The 19,245-nt window shown below is 26.2% G+C and overlaps 1 protein-coding gene across 1 annotated transcript in view; it reads left to right on the forward strand.

The window, feature by feature from the left end:
• The window catches only part of LOC128128509 (xyloglucan endotransglucosylase/hydrolase protein 2-like), a 31,661-nt gene extending 17,398 nt beyond the window's left edge, over nucleotides 1-14,263 (forward strand). The window contains exons 3-4 of the mRNA XM_052767469.1: nucleotides 13,467-13,660; nucleotides 13,807-14,263. Of these exons, the coding sequence (XP_052623429.1) occupies nucleotides 13,467-13,660; nucleotides 13,807-14,197 (585 nt within the window). The 3' untranslated portion in view covers nucleotides 14,198-14,263. The remainder of the gene's footprint in view (nucleotides 1-13,466; nucleotides 13,661-13,806) is intronic.
• The last annotated feature ends 4,982 nt before the right edge of the window (nucleotides 14,264-19,245 follow it).

Consider the following 19,245-nt stretch of genomic DNA (forward strand, 5'->3'; position numbering starts at 1 on the left):
ATAGAAACTAACATAACATGTAATTAATAGCATAAAATACATGTTGAATAATGTTATCTTGGATAGAAAAATAGATTGTCTTAACATAAAGAAAAAGGCAGCATAAAGATACACATATGTTAGCAACGTTAATTGTTCTAACCGATAAATAGTTGCAATTTCTCTTTACATGCACCCAACTTGAATTTATTTGAATTTACATTTGGAAAATTTACAATTGCTCTCTTACATCCATGAGACTACTCACATAACTCTTCAAACGCTAGCAAAATAATCTATCATTTTGTGTTAACATACATGCAATATAAAAGCTACAATGTTCTTATATAAACTAAATTTTCATATAATGCATCAATTAAATAAAATGATTTGAAGAGTTTTGGGAGTTACAAATCACAACATTTCAATTAATCATAAATTAAGTTGTATAAGTTGAATAGTATTATGAGTTTCAAATGCATGAGGTTCAAGAAAAAATGTTTGTTTTATAAGATATATAGATATAAACGACCTCTTGTCATGTTGTTATATTTTTTTAACTCATATATATTCTAATAATATAATTATATTACTTGCATACTCAACGATGAAACTCAATCAAAGAATCATATAAGACATTGCAAACTAAAAACATACATCATTAAGAAATTATAATAATTAAACTAAAACATTATCTTCTTTTTCTTTTGGCTTTAAATATACAACTATAAACTTTTTCTTAAATTGAAAAGAAAGTGGAAGGAGCAATATATAGATATAAATTATAAAAATGAGAAAATAACACCATATAGCTTTTAGTATTTCAAAACCTTGATTGTGATATCCTATTTGAGTTCTCTCCAACATACTTCACCATTTGCTTTCTTTTACAAATTAACACTTCAAAAACCTTCAACCTTGTTGATCTATTACTTTTTTTTATCTTCATATTCTCTCTAAATTTTGTATGTGATTTGTGTGTGGAGTGTTTACTAAAATGATTCATCATTTTTATAGTAATACAATATATACATAAGTAGGAATTTAAAAAGTGATTAGAAATTTATAATTATTGTAGTAATTGACATTAATTTAAGGAATATAAAAATGTATAACTTTCAAATCTATATGGTTTGAAATAACAATTTATTTATAACCACATGAGTTTGAGTGACCTCTTCTATAATATACTATACGAATGTCCACACGTTGTGTAGGTTAAAAAATATTGTTTAAAATGGTTATGTTATAGACATAAACATTGGCATAATAATTATTCAACTAACTTTATATTTATAATTACAATTATTTTGAACAATATTACTCAATAGTCTATACCCACTGCTTGCACATAAATAAAACAGAATATGATTTTTGCTTTAGTGTTATTCATAATAACTGTTATGATCGATTAATTTAAAATTTTACTTATATGACCATTTTTTAATTTTGATGATAGATATAAATAAATTTATGTTGATTTGTAACTATTATTATAAAAAAATTAGTTTATGGATAGTATTTTAAATGATTTGATAAATCGATTAAGGTTTGTACTCAATACATTTAAACATTTAAACATTTTAACAATTTAAAATATATTTTTTTGTTTTGTAAGCTTATTTGAGATTTTAGTTTAGGTTTTATATCTAATATCATATACAAATTAATATATTAAATATATATTATATCGACAATTTAAGAGTTGTATATAAACATTGTATTTAACACCATATTTAAACTAAACAACTAAGTATATTATAATAATATTTCAAATAATCTACCATATTTACCATATTAATGATAATATTTTATTTAATAAGTTAAACAATGTTGGAAATTAAAAAGACATGAGTTTCAAACCTCTATATATATATATATATATATATATATATATATATATATATATATATATATATATATATATATATATATATATATATATATTCTTATATATGAAAAACACAAAAAACTATGAAAGTACTATAAGTTTTATTAACTAAACAACACCAAATCATATATTCTAAAATTTGTATGTAATAAACATTTTAGACACTCATAAAATTATACAAAAATAAAAAATATATAACACAATATACACTTAATGTATTCGATACATTCAGAAAAATAAGAAAATTATTATTTTTATGCAACAAAACCTATTTCTTCAACCATTTCAAACATTTGAACTTTTTGTAGGAAAACCTTACATATATATACTACTAATATAGCAAGAAATGTATCAACGAGGGGAAAAATAAAAAGTTATTAGTAAATGAAAAGTAATTTTAGGAACATGAAAGTTCATTTAGTTAATTAATTATAAGATATAAGCTAAAAACTCTTGAGTGGTTATTATTAATTGGTTGAAAGTTGAGAGGTTGTGGAGGTTTCAAAAGAATATAATGCAAGTATATGAAAGATATGTTGAATCATATTTATTTGGATAACCTTTTTGATAATATTTATTTTTAAAGATAAAGACATATATATATATATATATATATATATATATATATATATATATATATATATATATATATATATATATATATAAAGAGAGAGAGAGAGCTAGGTTATAATGTGGATGAACAACTATTGTGCGGATGCGTGGAGACTGTTATTCTATGAGAATTACTAAGAGAATAAGTTGTTTAGTAATGTGAATACGTTCAACCTCACATAATTAATGTCATTTTCATGTGTTCTCACTAATTCTTATTTATTTTTGTTCTCAAGCATCGTTTTCACATAGTTTCATTATTACAAAATATGACTCAATAAACATTCTGACAGAATGAGAATAGAAAAAATCTATAATAACCTTACAGACGATTTAATTAGTGAGAATGTGTGATAAGTACAATAGTTATGTAAGATTGAACGTATTCACATTAGCAAACAACATGTTTTCTTTGTCATTCTCACAGAATAACATTGTCCACACGTCCTCACAATAGATGTCAATCCACATTTGAACCTAACTATCTCTCTCTCTCTCTCTCTCTATATATATATATATATATATATATATATATATATATATATATAACCCTCAATTTTGGTTTTTTTATGATTGCTGGTGAGCACAATCAACATTTCATATGCTTGCTAGTTGTGTACACATTCAAATTTCAAAAATAAATAAAAAAGCTTGTCAAATCTTTTTTTAGCCTAGATATAGTTTAGACATACCATTTGGAGAAGATTGGTGTTGTTAGTATTGAAAAATGATGAGTTTATTATGAGTTTGCAAGTTCACACACTTTTTTTAGTTCTCACAATAACTCAATCACATATATATATATATATATATATATATATATATATATATATATATATATATATATATGTAAAAAGTTAATGGAAATTTATAAATGTTATAAATACTATTCATTAACTAAAGTAAAAGGTTATTTAGGTTTCAAATCAATATGGTTTGAGAAAACAATTTTTTTCTAACCACATGAGTTTGAATGACCTACTTTATAAGATACTAGGCGAATGCCCGCGCGTTGCGCTGAAACACTTATATAGTTGAAGTCTTTACAAATATATGATTTTTTAAATATAACAATAACGTTGTTGTTAAATTTGATATAATAATTTGTATATACTAAATTGATATAATATATTGATTATTTTGAATTATATGATAATATATACATTTATTATAACTTCATAATCTCAATCGTTTGAATGTCTTCTACCCGCGAGTTACACATGAATAAAATTAAATATAATATATAATTTGATGTCATTTATAGTTGTTTTTATTGTTAATTAATTTTTTAAAATTTATTTGCTTAATGTTTTAATTTCTATCATTATAATTATTTAAAACATCAAACATTGTTTTTTTTATTTTAAAGCTAACAATATAATAATTTATATAGAGTTGTTTTTAACTATTGTTATTGTAAGTTATTTTAAGCTACTTATTTAGAAACTTTTAATGATTATAAAAATATATTTAAGAAATATTTTAGTTAAATTGAAATTACAATTTAGTTTTTGCTTTTATCACTACAATTTATCACTTTTAACTATTTACAAAATATTCTTTAGTTTTTTTTTAATGGAACTGAAATTTATATTTGAGTTGACATTGTGATGCGTAGAAACACCTATATAGTTGAAGTCTTTACAAATATATATTTTTTAAAATATAACACTAACGTTGTTGTTAAATTTGATATAATAATTCGTATATTAATTTGATATAATATATTGACTAATTTGAATTATATGATAATATATAAATCTATTATAACGTCATAATCTCAATCGTTTGAATGACTTCTACTCGCGAGTTACACTTCAATAAAATTAAATATTATATATGGTTTAATATTATTTATAGTTGCTATTTTTAACTAATTTTTTAAAATTTATTAGCTTAATATTCTAATTTCTATCATTATAATTATTTAAAACATCAAACATTATTTTTTTATTTTAAAGGTAAAAATATAATCATTTATATAGAGTTATTTTTAACTATTATTATTATAAGTTATTTTAAGCTACTTATTTGAAATTTTTTAACGATTATATAAATATATTTAGGAAATATTTTAGTTAAACTGATATTACAATTTAGTTTTTGTATTTATCACTATAATTTATTACTTTTAACTATTTACAAAATACTATTTGGTTTTTTTAGTGGAACTGAAATTTATATTTGAGTTGACACTGTAGTGTTATATTTAAAATAACAATTTAAGTATTTTGTTCAAACTGTTCAAAAATTGTAGCTGTAAACTGATAATGGTTTAAATGCAACAACATTTTAAATCTAATAAATTAAGTATAATATGTTAGAGTTTAAAGACATAACTTTATAAATAGAAGTAAAGATATTATTTTAAAATTGAAATTTAGTCTATTTATGATTACACTTTAGGTTTAATATTTATTTAACCTTATTAACCAACTTACAATCATTATTAGAAAGACAATTTATCACTTTTAACTATTTATAAAATAATCTTTGGGTTGTTTAAGTTAAATAAAATATATATTAAGTTGAGCCTATAATGTTATATTTTAATTAATAATTTAAGTATTTTATACAAATTGTTCAAAAATTATACCTTTAAAACGATAATGGTTTACATTCAACAATATATTAAAACTAATAAATTATGTATAATATGTTAAAAGTTAAAAAACATAATTTTATAAGTAGAATTAAAGATATTATTTTAATATTGAAATTTAGTTTATATATGAATACACTTTATAATTATTTAACCTAATTAGCAAATTTATAATTTGACCCAAGTCCTCACATGGGCCTTATCCTAAAGCCCATCTAATTACTTTGGTCCATTAACTTGTTCTTGGATGGCCCACCAATAGTCCAATTGCCGAAACCCAATAGGAAGGCCCAACTCAAGGCTTATGTGAAATTAGGGTTTTCACATGAAATGACGATTAGGGTTAAGTGTTCCTACTTAACCCATTAAGGACTTAATCCATTAAGTCCAATATTGCTTTAGGTTAATTTTTGCCCATGATTATTATTTAATATTTCAAGTTATTAAATAATTCCCGTGTGTGTGTATGTCCCGATTAGTTTCCACAAATTGGGGTTTTATGCCCTTAAGGTTTTTCCAACCCAATACTAGTTCATTAATCCATTGGTTGGGCTTTTAGGTCATATTGGGCCTTATTGGCCCATTAGGGTTCCATTGGTCTCACTAGGGTTTCATTGGGCCCATTTTGTCCAATCATCCCAACCGAGGTTCAAATGCAATCAAAGCACACCGCCACCCGATACGACGGCAGGAGGCGACAGCCACCACCCCACGGTGGTGGTTTCAAGTTTTTCTATTATCATTCCGATTACAAATTACAATAATGCACACACCCAAAAAAATAACAAACTCAAATAAAATATACACTCATAGCCACCTCGTGGTAACATGCGGCGGTAGGGAGTGGCAGCCACCACTTCACTATGGTGGTGGTGGTCCTTCTTGTGACTCCGACCAAAACCAATACACACGCACGACACACACACTACACACACTCCTCTGCTTGCGAGATAAGCTCGACCACCCACCTGGTGGCACGTGATGATGGCAGCAACATCCCAAATGGCCACAACCATGACTACCGGCGGCGGCAGATGGCCACAACGAAACCCGACGTCAGCAAGTTCGACCTGCCCTTCATACGACCACATCTTCAGTTCAACCTCTCATCTACGGTCTCCGACGTCCCACAGGGAGCTCCTTGCTGCCCACAATATCCGGCAGCAGCGACATAGAACTGAAGAGGGTGACAGCAGCAGCAACGGCTAACAGAAAAAGAGAAGAAAGATGGTGGCAGGCGGTGCTCACAGTGGCCTCTTAATTTCACAGGAAGGAAAACAACTGCAAAATTGGAGATGGCGATAACCAGAGCACCACAGAAAACAACCACTCGAGCTGTGATGGCGACGGGCACGGCTGGGGCGTATCTTCATTGAAGAAGAAAGAGAATGGCAACTGGGAGTGACAACAGCGGCAACCCCGTCGACGGCCTTGGTTGAACGGAACTAAGGAGGTGGCGGCTGCAAGGATTAGGTTTAGGGTTAAGGGAGGTTGCATGCGATTAAAGAATATATATATATATATATATATATATATATATATATATATATATATATATATATATATATATATATATATATATAGAAGGGTTCAATTGAGAAAAAAAAAAGGTTGAGAATGGGGGAATCATTCTCAGTCACTCATTTATTTTTGCCACAAAAGCCTCCGTCGTACCTGCAGAAATTGGAAAGGAATAGACATGTGTTTTCCAACAAAACATGTTTCCTTAAACTATGTTAATCATTACCTTAATATATACAAAAACATTGTTTTTTCGTTTTTATTTTAATTTTTAAGAAGCTATTTTTATCGAAAATGATTTTAAATATACCAAAATTCATGATTTTTTATTCTCTACAAATAGACATCAATATTGATATAGTTTTAAGATAAAATAAAAAATTTATTTTTTGATATTTTCAGCTATCGTTATTCATAAGTGAATAAAAATGAATCAGGTTTTTACTACAGTACATTCGTTATTCAGTTATGAATAAAAACTATGATTAATTTTTTTTTACAATTTAAGTATTATTCATATATGAATATAGCATATAATAAACATAGTATATTCATATTTAAATATTAGACGATGCATTCATTTATGAATATTACATAGTATATTCACTTGTGAATATTAGATGGTATATTCACTTATGAATATTAGATAATATTTTCATATCTGAATATTACATAGTATTACATGGTATATCATATGTGAATATTACATAGTATATTCATTTGTGAACATTAGATGATACATTCACTTATGAATATTACACAGTATATTCACATATGAATATTACAAGGTATTTTCACAAATATATATAATTTTTATATGTTATTCACATATGAATAACATACAGACTTGCATATTTGTTTTTTTGTTTTAATAATCATATACTGAGAAAACATATTCATATATGAATATAACGTGGTAATTTAGTTTATGCATTTCATCAAACAGTTGGAGTGCATACAATTTAACTTTTTTTAAAAATGTTAAAAACATGATATTTTGACTATTTAAATCTTACAAAAGAGTAGATTGATAGAGAATTATATGAAATTTTTCAAAAAAAAAACGATTTGATTTTTTTCTAACCTCAATTTTGAAGTTTTATTTGATAATCGATGTTGAATGAATGATATGAAGTGGATTTTTGTTGATTATCGACGATGTTGATCTAATAACGCTGGGAGTATAATTAATCATAGATGTTGAAGATCTGATCGTATTCAAGTATAATTGAAGGTTGAATTAAAAGAACCAAAAACGAATTTTTATTGTTAACTGTTGAATCGTTGATTATTGACGAAGATCGATGATTTAGCACTGGATGATGTTGATGATGGTTTAATTGAAGAAATCTGGATGATTGTTGAAAGTTGGAGAATAAATTCGGATGATGAACGATGAATGAGTTTGAACTACAGATACGTATTTGAGATTGAAGATTGTTCTCATATTTACAAGTTTGCCACCGTGTCTTTTTATGCTTAGATAAAATGAGTGGCTGATAATGATTCCCCCATTCTCAACCTTTTTTATTTTCTTAATTGAACCCACCTCTCCCTCTCTCTCTCTCTCTCTCTCTCTCTATATATATATATATATATATATATATATATATATATATATATATATATATATATATATATATATATATATATATGGGGCTAACATGGCGACGGGGAAGGGAGTCGGGTTTAAGTCCTGCTCCATACAAACTTATACACATTTTACATATCTGGCCCCTCCCCATGAAATCTTTTTCAAACTAAGGCTACAATTTACAAAACAGCCCCTAACATCCAAAATTTATAACAATTCAAGTCCCAAAGGTTACCATATAGCCCCTCCATGACAATTTATTTTCAACTTGGGTACATAATTTACACTTTAGCCCCAGCCATTCAAAAACCTTTTATATTGAGTTCAAATGATACCAAACGCCCCTTGACTTATGAAAATCTTTAAAAATTAAGTCCCGACATTACACTTTAACCCACGAAATTATCATCCGATAATTATTACTTGTTTTTGGGCTATAATAATATAAAATAATAATTATTATTATTTCTCAGGGTCCCGGGTTATTATTTTAAATTATTCTATTTAAAACGGGATGTTACACATAAGTGCTTGAACTATACGAAAACTTTTTTAATCACAATAACTTCAACCACATGATGAATTTTTGTAAGAAAAGAGTACCAATATAGCTACATATTTAATGAGAGAATACAAACAACAATTGGAAATTCATAAATATTATAACTGCTATTAGTTAAGGAATATAAAATGACATTTAGGTTTCAAATCAATATGGTTTAAGAAAACAAAATACCTCTAACCACATGATTTAAAATTGACTCCTTTATAATATATATACTAGGCGAATGCCCATGCATTGCACATAAACACCTATATAGTTGAAATCTTTACAAATATATGTTTTCTTAAATATAACAATAACATTGTTGTTAAATTTGATATAGTAATTTGTATACTAAGTTGATATAATATATAGATTATTTTGAACTATATGATAATATATACATCTATTAAAACTGCATAATCTCAATCGTTTGAATGACTTCAACCTGCGGGTTACTCGTTAATGAAAATAAAAAATAATATATGGTTTAATGTTATTTATAGTTGTTGTTATTGTTAATTAATTTTGAAAAATTTATTAGCTTAACGTTTCAATTTCTATCACTGTAATTATTTAACACATCAAACATTGTTTTTTTTTGTTTTGAAAGCTAACAATATAATAATTTATATAGAGTTATTTTTAACTATTGTTATTATAAGTTATTTTAAGCTACTTCTTTGAAAATTTTTAATGATTATAAAAACATATTTAGCAAATATTTTAGTTAAATTGATATTACAATTTAGTTTTTTGCATTTAGCACTACAATTTGTCACTTTTAGCTATTCATAAAATACTCTTTGGTTTTTTAAATGGATCTCAAATTTATATTTAAGTTGACCATGTAATGTTATATTAAAATTAACAATTTAAGTATTTTATTCAAACTATTCAAAAATTGTAGTTTTAAACTGATAATGGTTTACATACAACAAAATATTAAATCTAATTAATTAAGTATAATATTTTAAAAGTTAAAGACATAAGTTTATGAGTAGAAGTAAAGCTATTATTTTAATATTGAAATTTAGTTTATTTATGATTACAATTTAGGTTTGATATTTATTTAACCATATTAACCAACTTATAATCATTATTAGAAAGTCACTATAATTTATCACTTTTAACTATTTACAAAATATTCTTTGGGTTGTATAAGTTGAATTAAAATTTATATTTAAGTTGACCCTATAATGTTATATTTAAATTAATAATATATGTATTTTATCCAAACTGTTAAAAAATTGTAGCTTTAAAATGATAATGGTTTACATACAAGAACATCTTAAAAATAATAAATTAAGTAGAATATGTTAAAACTTAAAGACATAACTTTATAAGTAAAAGTAAAGATATTATTTTAATATTGAAATTTAGTTTATATATGATTAAATTTTAAGTAAAAGTAAAGATATTATTTTAATATTGAAAAGTCATAGGAGTTTCAAATGAATGTGGTGAAAAGAAAAATAATTCCTTTATAAGTATACTAGGCGAATAGCCGCGCGTTGCGCAACGTAAAATTACGTACTTAAAATTTTAACAAATAAATATTAATATATGTTATTGATATTTATATCATAATACCTTTCATATTTTACCCTACTATTTCATGTTATTCAAAATACAACGTTTTCATTTTTAGAAATATATTAATGTTGTTTTTTTTTAAATTTGATGGGTTCTTTTCTATCAAAGCCAAAACATCCAACAAATACTAAGAAATCTATGTTTGTTTATCACCACACAACTCTACTTCTCGGATTCAATCCCGATTACGCTACTGCAAATGCACAAAGTGTCATTCATATCCATTAATATCGATTAAGTAAATAATGTGATGTACTTATTATTTGTTAAATGCGTATCGATGCATCATATTAATTTTCATATTCCAACATCAGTAAACTAAAACCACATAGGCATAGTCTGGATATCAACATCTAATTTCCATTAGAGACTAATAGAAACACACCCATGCCACACAAATGCTTGGTTCAGACTAAATGTATATATACAAAAAAAAATGAAAGCTAAAAGGATTACATTCTCATGACTTGAAAAGGAGCATGTCAACTCATTGGTATCGGTTAATACCAGTACAACATTAAAATATGCATGACCTGCCTTTAGTTCACATGTGATATTTTATAGGATCAAATAGGAAATCATGACTTTAGTGGAAACTAAGACCAATTGACATGTAAAACAATTTATATGTAGCAATACATTTGCTAATATGACTTCATATTTTCCAATATCTTCTAGGGTTCAATAAATCCACCTTGTGATGCCAAGGATGAATATTTCACTGTTTTCCATCTTTTTTTTATATTCTTAGATATTAAAATGGTTTTAACAAAAAAATCTTAAGAAAAATAGAAGTTCTTACACGCATGGATACATATGGAAGTGTCAAATAGTGAAGGTAGAGATAATTTCCATTGTTGAAGGAATGATGATGAAAACCGAATCTATTCAAATAATTTAAAATGCTCAGCAAGATTTGTTTGTGTGTGCGTGAGTCAAATATTAATTTAGTGCCTGTAATGAATGGAATTAAGTGCATCTTTATGCAAAAGTTTTTACTCCGAATATAACATGTGACATATCAGAAGCAACCACATATTGAACAGTTGGTAAAAACAAAAAATATATATATTGAAATTTGTATGAAAAGCAATACACACATAAAAGTATTTTTTCCTTCTTTAAAGGTCCTTAATCCTTGCAAAATATGACAAAGATGTTCCTATTATTCATCGTATTTATACTTGGTCTTGTTATGTTTGATGTTGTTCATAATATTTTTACATTAAAGAACCAATTAATAATTATTATTAAAAAGTCTTTTGAATGGTATTAATTAAATTAGGAGGTTTCAAATGCATAATAATCGAGGAAATCAAATTAAGGGGTTTCAAATGCATAAGAATCAAGGAAAAATGCTTCTTTTATAAGTATGTATGACTAGACGAATATTCGTGTGTTGCGCAAAATAAAATTATACGGTTAATTTTTTTGTAATCATACATCATTGAAAATATTTATGTCATTTTTATTAATTATAAAATAATAATAATTACATTTAGTTAATGCAAAATTATAATTAATTTGAACAATAAATAATATAACACTTATTAAAATCAAATTATTTAATGGTCTCTGCTCATACTTTACATGTGTATAAAATTAGTTGTGGTGACTTAATAAGATATGATGAATAAATTTTTGACCCATATTTAAATTATCGCACTACCCCACGACATGATGCATAGCCTTTTATTTGCATCGGGGGATTAAACCATCGTTAAGGAAGTTCTCTTTCCAAAAAAATAGTTATAGTACTCACTATTTTAATTAACTATTGTTATAATTTATTAAAAATTTAATTTTTTTGATGTTGTTTTAATTTCATCATGAATATTATTTAAATTATTAACCACTGTTTGTAATGTAACATAATTTATTTTATAATTTCATGTTATTTTTAACTATTATTATTATTATTATTATTATTATTATTGTTATTATAAAGTAATTTAAAAACAACTTAATTGAATTTTAGTTATTATATTTATCATATTTAATAATTTCCTTTCAACTATTTTAAAAAATATATGCTAGATTTTTATTACTTTAGTTTTTAAACTTTACATTATATTTTTAAGTTTGTTTGATATTAATTTTGGTTATGCATTTAACACTGTATTGAAGTCAACAAATTTAGTATATCATATTGATAATTCAAGAAATCTTCAATTTATGATAATGTTTATAATTAACAACATATTTAAGTTAATAATTAAATATATTATGTAGAAATATGAAGAGTTAGGAGTTTCAAAATGATATGGTAAAAGAAAAAGTGTTTCCTAGATTATTTAAGTTATCAACCATTGTTTGTAATGTAACATAATTTAATTTATAACTTTATGTTATTTTTAATTTTTATTATGAATTAATTTAAAAATAGCTTAATTGAGTTTTAGCTACTATAAAAAATAGCTTTTAGACATCTTTTAGTTAATTCGACTTTTAAATTTAAGATTTTTATATTTATCGTATTTAATATTTTCCCTTTAACTATTTTAAAAAATATACGTTGAATTTTTGAAAATGTATTTGATATTTTAGTTTAGATTTTATTTTTTACACTATATTTTTAAGTTTATATAATATATTAATTTAGGTTATATATTTAACACTATATTGAAGTCAACAAATTTAGTATATCATATTGATAATTCAAGAAGTATTTCATTTATGATAATTTTTATAACTAACAACATATTTAAGTTAATAAATTAAGTAATTATATGGAAATATAAAGAGTTGGGAGTTTCAAATTGATGTGGTGAAAGAAAAAAATGTTTCATTTATAGTATAGTATGATATATATATATATATATATATATATATATATATATATATATATATATATATATATATATATATATATATATATATAAGGGTCACATGAGAATGAGAATGAAGTGAGAACATGAAACTAATTCTAGCCTTATGGTAAAAAGACAAGTGGTGAAGTTTTAAAAATGTCTATCGTTATTCAAAATCATAACCATAAAATTTGTTTTGCGCTTGTACTATGATTAAAATCATAAATGAATAAAAATTAAATGGTTGTCTAACTAAAAACCCTTAAAGATAAATGATTTATGCATCTCATAGTATGCATTATGTTGTGTTAATGTAGTTATTTCTAAATACCACTGTTCACGAAGAAATGGACTTTGAGTTCTTGGGAAATCGGCCTGGCAAACCAGTCAGTTTACAAACGAACGTATTTACAAATGGTCTCGGTGGTAGAGAGCAAAAATTTAGTCTTTGGTTCGATCCTGGTGCAGATTTCCATTACTACAAATTGCTATGGAACGACCATCAAGTTGTGTACGCATGTATCCTCTTTTATCGCAAATTACATATAAACTTTATAGGTTTGGTTATCTTGATTGTTTCCAATGATCAAGAAAAGAAAACCAATCACTTTACAAATAAATATATTTAGTAATGGTTACATTTTATATTCATTTCAGGTTCTTTGTGGATGACACACCAATAAGAGTATACAAGAACAACATAATTAGAGGTGTTGGGTACCCTAATCATACACTGCAAGTGATTGCGAGCTTCTGGGATGGATCTAGTTGGGCTACTGATGGTGGAAAAACGAAGGTCAATTTTTCAAATGCACCATTCCACGTCAATTTCCAAGATTTTAACATTGATGGGTGCATCTCGATACCTAATAGTCCTAATAAGGACTGTGGTTCTCAAAAGTATTGGTGGAACACTCAAAAATATTGGCAATTGAATCCCCAGCAACTGAAATCATTAGAAGATGTAAGAAAAAAGTATATGAATTATGACTATTGTATTGATAAGAGTAGGTATCCTACCCCTCGTCCAGAGTGTAGTGAAAAATGATGCGTAATAATATGTATTATATATAATGAGCTACCTTCTAACTCTATAAATATAATTCAAGGATTTTGGTCCTACATTTCGTAAAAGTTGTACAAATTTAGGACGGATAACATTATAAAAAATTACAATAATACCTAATATTTTATATAATTTTTTACAACTTATTATAAAGTTATAATTACAACAATACCCTATATTTTAAAAGACCTTTAAGATTATAAAGTTCTTGAAAAAGACTTGGACGATTTTCAAAGTTTTTATTATGACTTATTTTTAATTGTAAGATTGAATCGCTTATTGGATATGTACAAATAGAAATATAACCCAAATAACTAAAAATAAACTCAAATACATATGTTGTTATTTGCTACTTAACAACCCGTTTTTTCATTTGGTGCTAATTTTCGGGGGATTTTGCTATGGATGCTTGCTGGATGTTGGTTTTTTTTGTCATAATTTAATTGAAATATTTTGCGGATCTTTGCTTGATGCAAAAAAAGTACATCGATGGGAGGTACACACGTTGCATATAAAGAGCTAGAACAAGGTACAAAGAAGCAAGAAACAATAGGTGCAACAAAAAATATACATAGCTACTGGGTTATAACACCATTCTATTTGATACATAGACTGATCTTTCTTCTTGTGATTGTTGATTCTATTTGACAAAATAGATAGAATATGTACATTGTTTGATGTTGTGGATTGTGACTTGGACTCCAAGGAATATAACTCCTGATTTTTGAATATCGCACATGCAATGTCTTTATGATTCAAATTCACAAACTAGATAACAAAATACACGGGTCGAAATTTGTTTTGTATCAGGTCGTGTGTAAATAATATTATATAACGAATGTACAATATTAACTTTAAACAGAGATAAATTAAATATCATCCTACAATTTCTTCCTACATGTGTCATATTTAATTTCCTTAATAATATTTTAATCCACTTGTCACCATTTAACATGGGTAGGAGGATATTGTATGAGGACATTTTAATCCACTTGTCACCATTTCATATTTTTATCTAAAAAAATCATAATTTTACTTAAATATATACTAAATTAATAATCAAATGAATAATATGGACCTTTCCAAATTCTTTGATTCAGGTTCTTAACACAGTTATGAATAAATAAATTATTTGGAGAATATAAAAACTAAAAGAATCAAAATATAAAAGAAATTTTGATTTTTTATTTCTATGCTTTCTTTTAAAGAGGAATAATGTTTTCCATCCTTTCTATCAATGGAAGAGGAAAGTACGTCTTATTCGTGCTAGTTTTTTTTTTTTTGAGTTGTTGACTTTGACTTTTAATTAATAGTTACTTTACATGTATCTATAAGAACTAAATAACATCACAAAGAAAATAAGAGAAAGAAAATCAACATTATACTTTAAAGAGATCGAAGCTCGACAGAAAAAATAGAGAAGTAGGCCGGCGACAAGAAAGAATCACCATGGATGGTGGGGGGATGAGTGGCAGACAAAGGTTGAAGACGACAGCTTCTGATGACCCAAAAAAATTGCAAATATTGTTTTCAATAGGGTTTTTTTCTTTCCACTCATCTTTTTATTGTTTTTCCATATGAGATATTATTTTATGTTATGTTTAACAATTTTTAAAGAGTAAACATATATTATGTGTCTGCAGAAAAAAAAAATTCTTAACCATCTTAACCCTTCTTAAATATATGTAACTTTATAAAAAAAATAAAAATTGTTGTAGAATTTATGTTTTAACTTTTGGTTGACCATAGTGTCTTTACCAAACTTCTAATAGAATCTAAACAAAAAGAATCAAAACCGAGTGCATCCATGGATACCCACAACATCAACGTTGGTTTGTCCGTTTCGCCATTGTTTACATGACATATAGTATAAAATAAAGTGTGATGACTTTACACACTTCATATATAGGACATCAACCTATTTTGATGAATTTACAAGAGAGTAGGTCTTCCAAGGAAGAATGAACTTCATCCAAATAAGGAAATCATTGGGCAACATGAGTCGACACTTCAAATGAGATCGAACATAACACTAAAATATGATTAATTGGTTCAAGAGACCCTCCATATAGAAGATATTTGGGGTCAATATTTACTCCAATAAGTTGCAAATTAGATAGTCGAAGAAATTGATGAGTTTGTAAAGTTAATGAGTTTGTAAAGTGTTATCTCATTAACCTTCAATGAAAGAACTATACATAATATATACAAGAGAGAGATAACCAAGTATCTAAATAACTTAACTAATACTTGTTAACTAACTATGACCAACTAACTCAGTTAACTAACAAATTATTTATTACAAACTAACTGCTAACTGCTAGTAACTAACAAGTCAATATAAACATTGACTTATTAAAATACACCAATACCCCCTCTAGCTGGAGGATGAGGAATCATTCATATCTTGGAAATTGAATCAATATGATCAACTCCTGATAAAGATTTGGTAAACATATACATTGGTTGTTGTTTGTTTGGAATATGGGACAAAGAGATCAAACCCGATTGTAAATTTTTCCCTTACAAAGTGACAGTCCAAATCAATGTATTTAGTATGTTCATGAAAGAAAAGGTTTTTAGCTATGTATATTGAAACCATGTTATCAAATTTGAGGGATAAAGGCTTAATTTCATGTATGTCAAACTCCTTCAAAATTATGCTTGGCCGTGCTAACTCAAACACACGCTCCTCATAGATTTGTATTATGCTTCAGCTAAAGATAAATAAATAATGGTTTAATTTTTGGATTCCAACAAATAGGACTTCCTCCCATGTTGATCAAATAACCACTCATAAATCTTCTTTTTGATGAACATGTTGTCCAATCGGAATCACCAAATCTAAATCATCAAGATCATGTGGAATAGAAGGGCCATAAGAAGCTATTGTATGGCCATTATGCAAAGGAAAGATGTCTTCAACAAATTTAACATTCCTTGAAACAATAATAGCCTTTGTCTGAATATTCAATACTTTATACCCTTTTTTGCAGGATTGTGCACTTGGCATGCACTTGTCTCTATTAGTAGAAACAATGAATACATAACAAAGGCAGCCAAAAGATTTGAACATTGGCAAGTTTGGTTGTTTCTTGAATAACATTTCATAAGGAGTTTTGTTACTTAAAACTCTTAAGGAATTCAATTAATGATGTAGCCATGTAGGTATCAATAAGTACACACTCTCCCCAATATGCTTTGCCTAATCCATAATGAAAGAAAAAAGCTCTTGAAAGTTCAAGGATATGTTTGTGTTTTCTTTTAGCAACACAATTTTGATGGAAAGAAGATTTCTGATGAGAAATTACATCAGATTGAAAGAATTAAACTCATTCCTTACTTGATCCCAATGCAAACTATGGCTATGAAATTGATTTAATTAACTATATGTTGAATGAGCATTTAATATACAAGCACCACCACAAAAAACTGTGTAAGCAGAACTATTACAAATTTTTTTTATCAATTTCAATTCTTTTTTAATTTTATAAATTTAACAATCAATGCATATAGTTTTGAAAGAATGATTCTAATAGAATCGACAAATTTACAAGATATACAAATATCATATCAGATATGGCTTACCAATGTTATACCGAAAAAATAAAAATTAATTGAAAAAGTTATCATATAAAAGATGTATTCCCAAGAGTTATCACAGAAAAAAGTTGATCGATATACATTTCCCATAATTTAGAAAAAAAAAATAGATCAAATGTTAGTCCATATACAAAAGGATATCAAAACCAAACATTATTCCAAATTAAAATCCAAATTTGAGGTAAAGAGTCTAATTGAATTTTATCACATAAGATTTATTCTATATTAAGTTTCTTGGATGAAAGCTAAGGCTTTCATATACTTTGAATTCAATTTTAAAAATTCAAGGATAATAGACTATAATGGAAATATAAATAAATATTAAAGGAGTCTGATCATAACACCATTAGACACAGTAAAAACCTAAAATCATAATACAGAAGGCGACCATAATCCCTTCTCAAACATAATATTTTCTTTGATGATTAATAGCAAGGTAATCAATAATATATTGAAAGAAATGACTGTAATCGCTATGCAGAAACGTTTACCAATATGCCAATGCTAATTAGAAAAAGTAGAAGAATTTTACATGGACATTCCTTGCGGCCGACATTGTCTATAATGATGTGGTGAGTATCCTTGCGTCAGAAGCTATTTTGATCAAAATCTGGTTGTTGTTGGCGTTGATTGTAAAATAGAGATAGCATAGCCGTTGATTTGGATTAAACTACGGTCACGACAGTAACGTTACTGGTTATGAGAGGCGGTGGTGGAGGTCGTAAGAATATGATGCAGTGTTTTCAATTGTATGACTTTATCGTGGGCTGATCCATATAATTTGGCTGAAATAAAGGAAGGGGTTATATTTGGATTGCGATTTGATTTAATTACTTTACATAATTAACTAATAGAGATAATTAATTAATAGGTAAGATTATTTTTATACCCTTATATTATTTATTGATTATTTATATTTTTCTTAAATCTTATTCGTACTTACATCCACACAATAAATATTCATCCACATATGAACTTACCTACCTACCTACCTATATATATATATATATATATATATATATATATATATATATATATATATATATATATATATATATATATATATATATATATATATATATATATATATATATCATTGGCTATCTCATTAGACAAGATGATACTAAAGCTTGGTTATGAGGTTATGCCACGAGGGACCAAAACCAAGTGGAAAGACGAAAATACACTCTCTTTTTGCTAGATAATACTAAATTTTAATGTCTATCACCAAGAGGGACCAAAACTAAAGATCAAATTTTAGACAATTGGTGCACCATCAAACGTTTTTTTTTTTTTTTTTATCAAAACCATATATTTTTTACAACCATAAGAAGCATTTTTGTAATTTTATCATAAATAAACGCTATAAACCGTTTCTGCAAGCAACAAGTAAAAAGAAAACCACAATTAAAATGACAAACGCCAAC

The sequence above is a fragment of the Lactuca sativa genome, chromosome 9 (genome assembly GCF_002870075.4).
Source record: "Lactuca sativa cultivar Salinas chromosome 9, Lsat_Salinas_v11, whole genome shotgun sequence".
NCBI classification, from domain to species: Eukaryota; Viridiplantae; Streptophyta; class Magnoliopsida; order Asterales; family Asteraceae; genus Lactuca; species Lactuca sativa.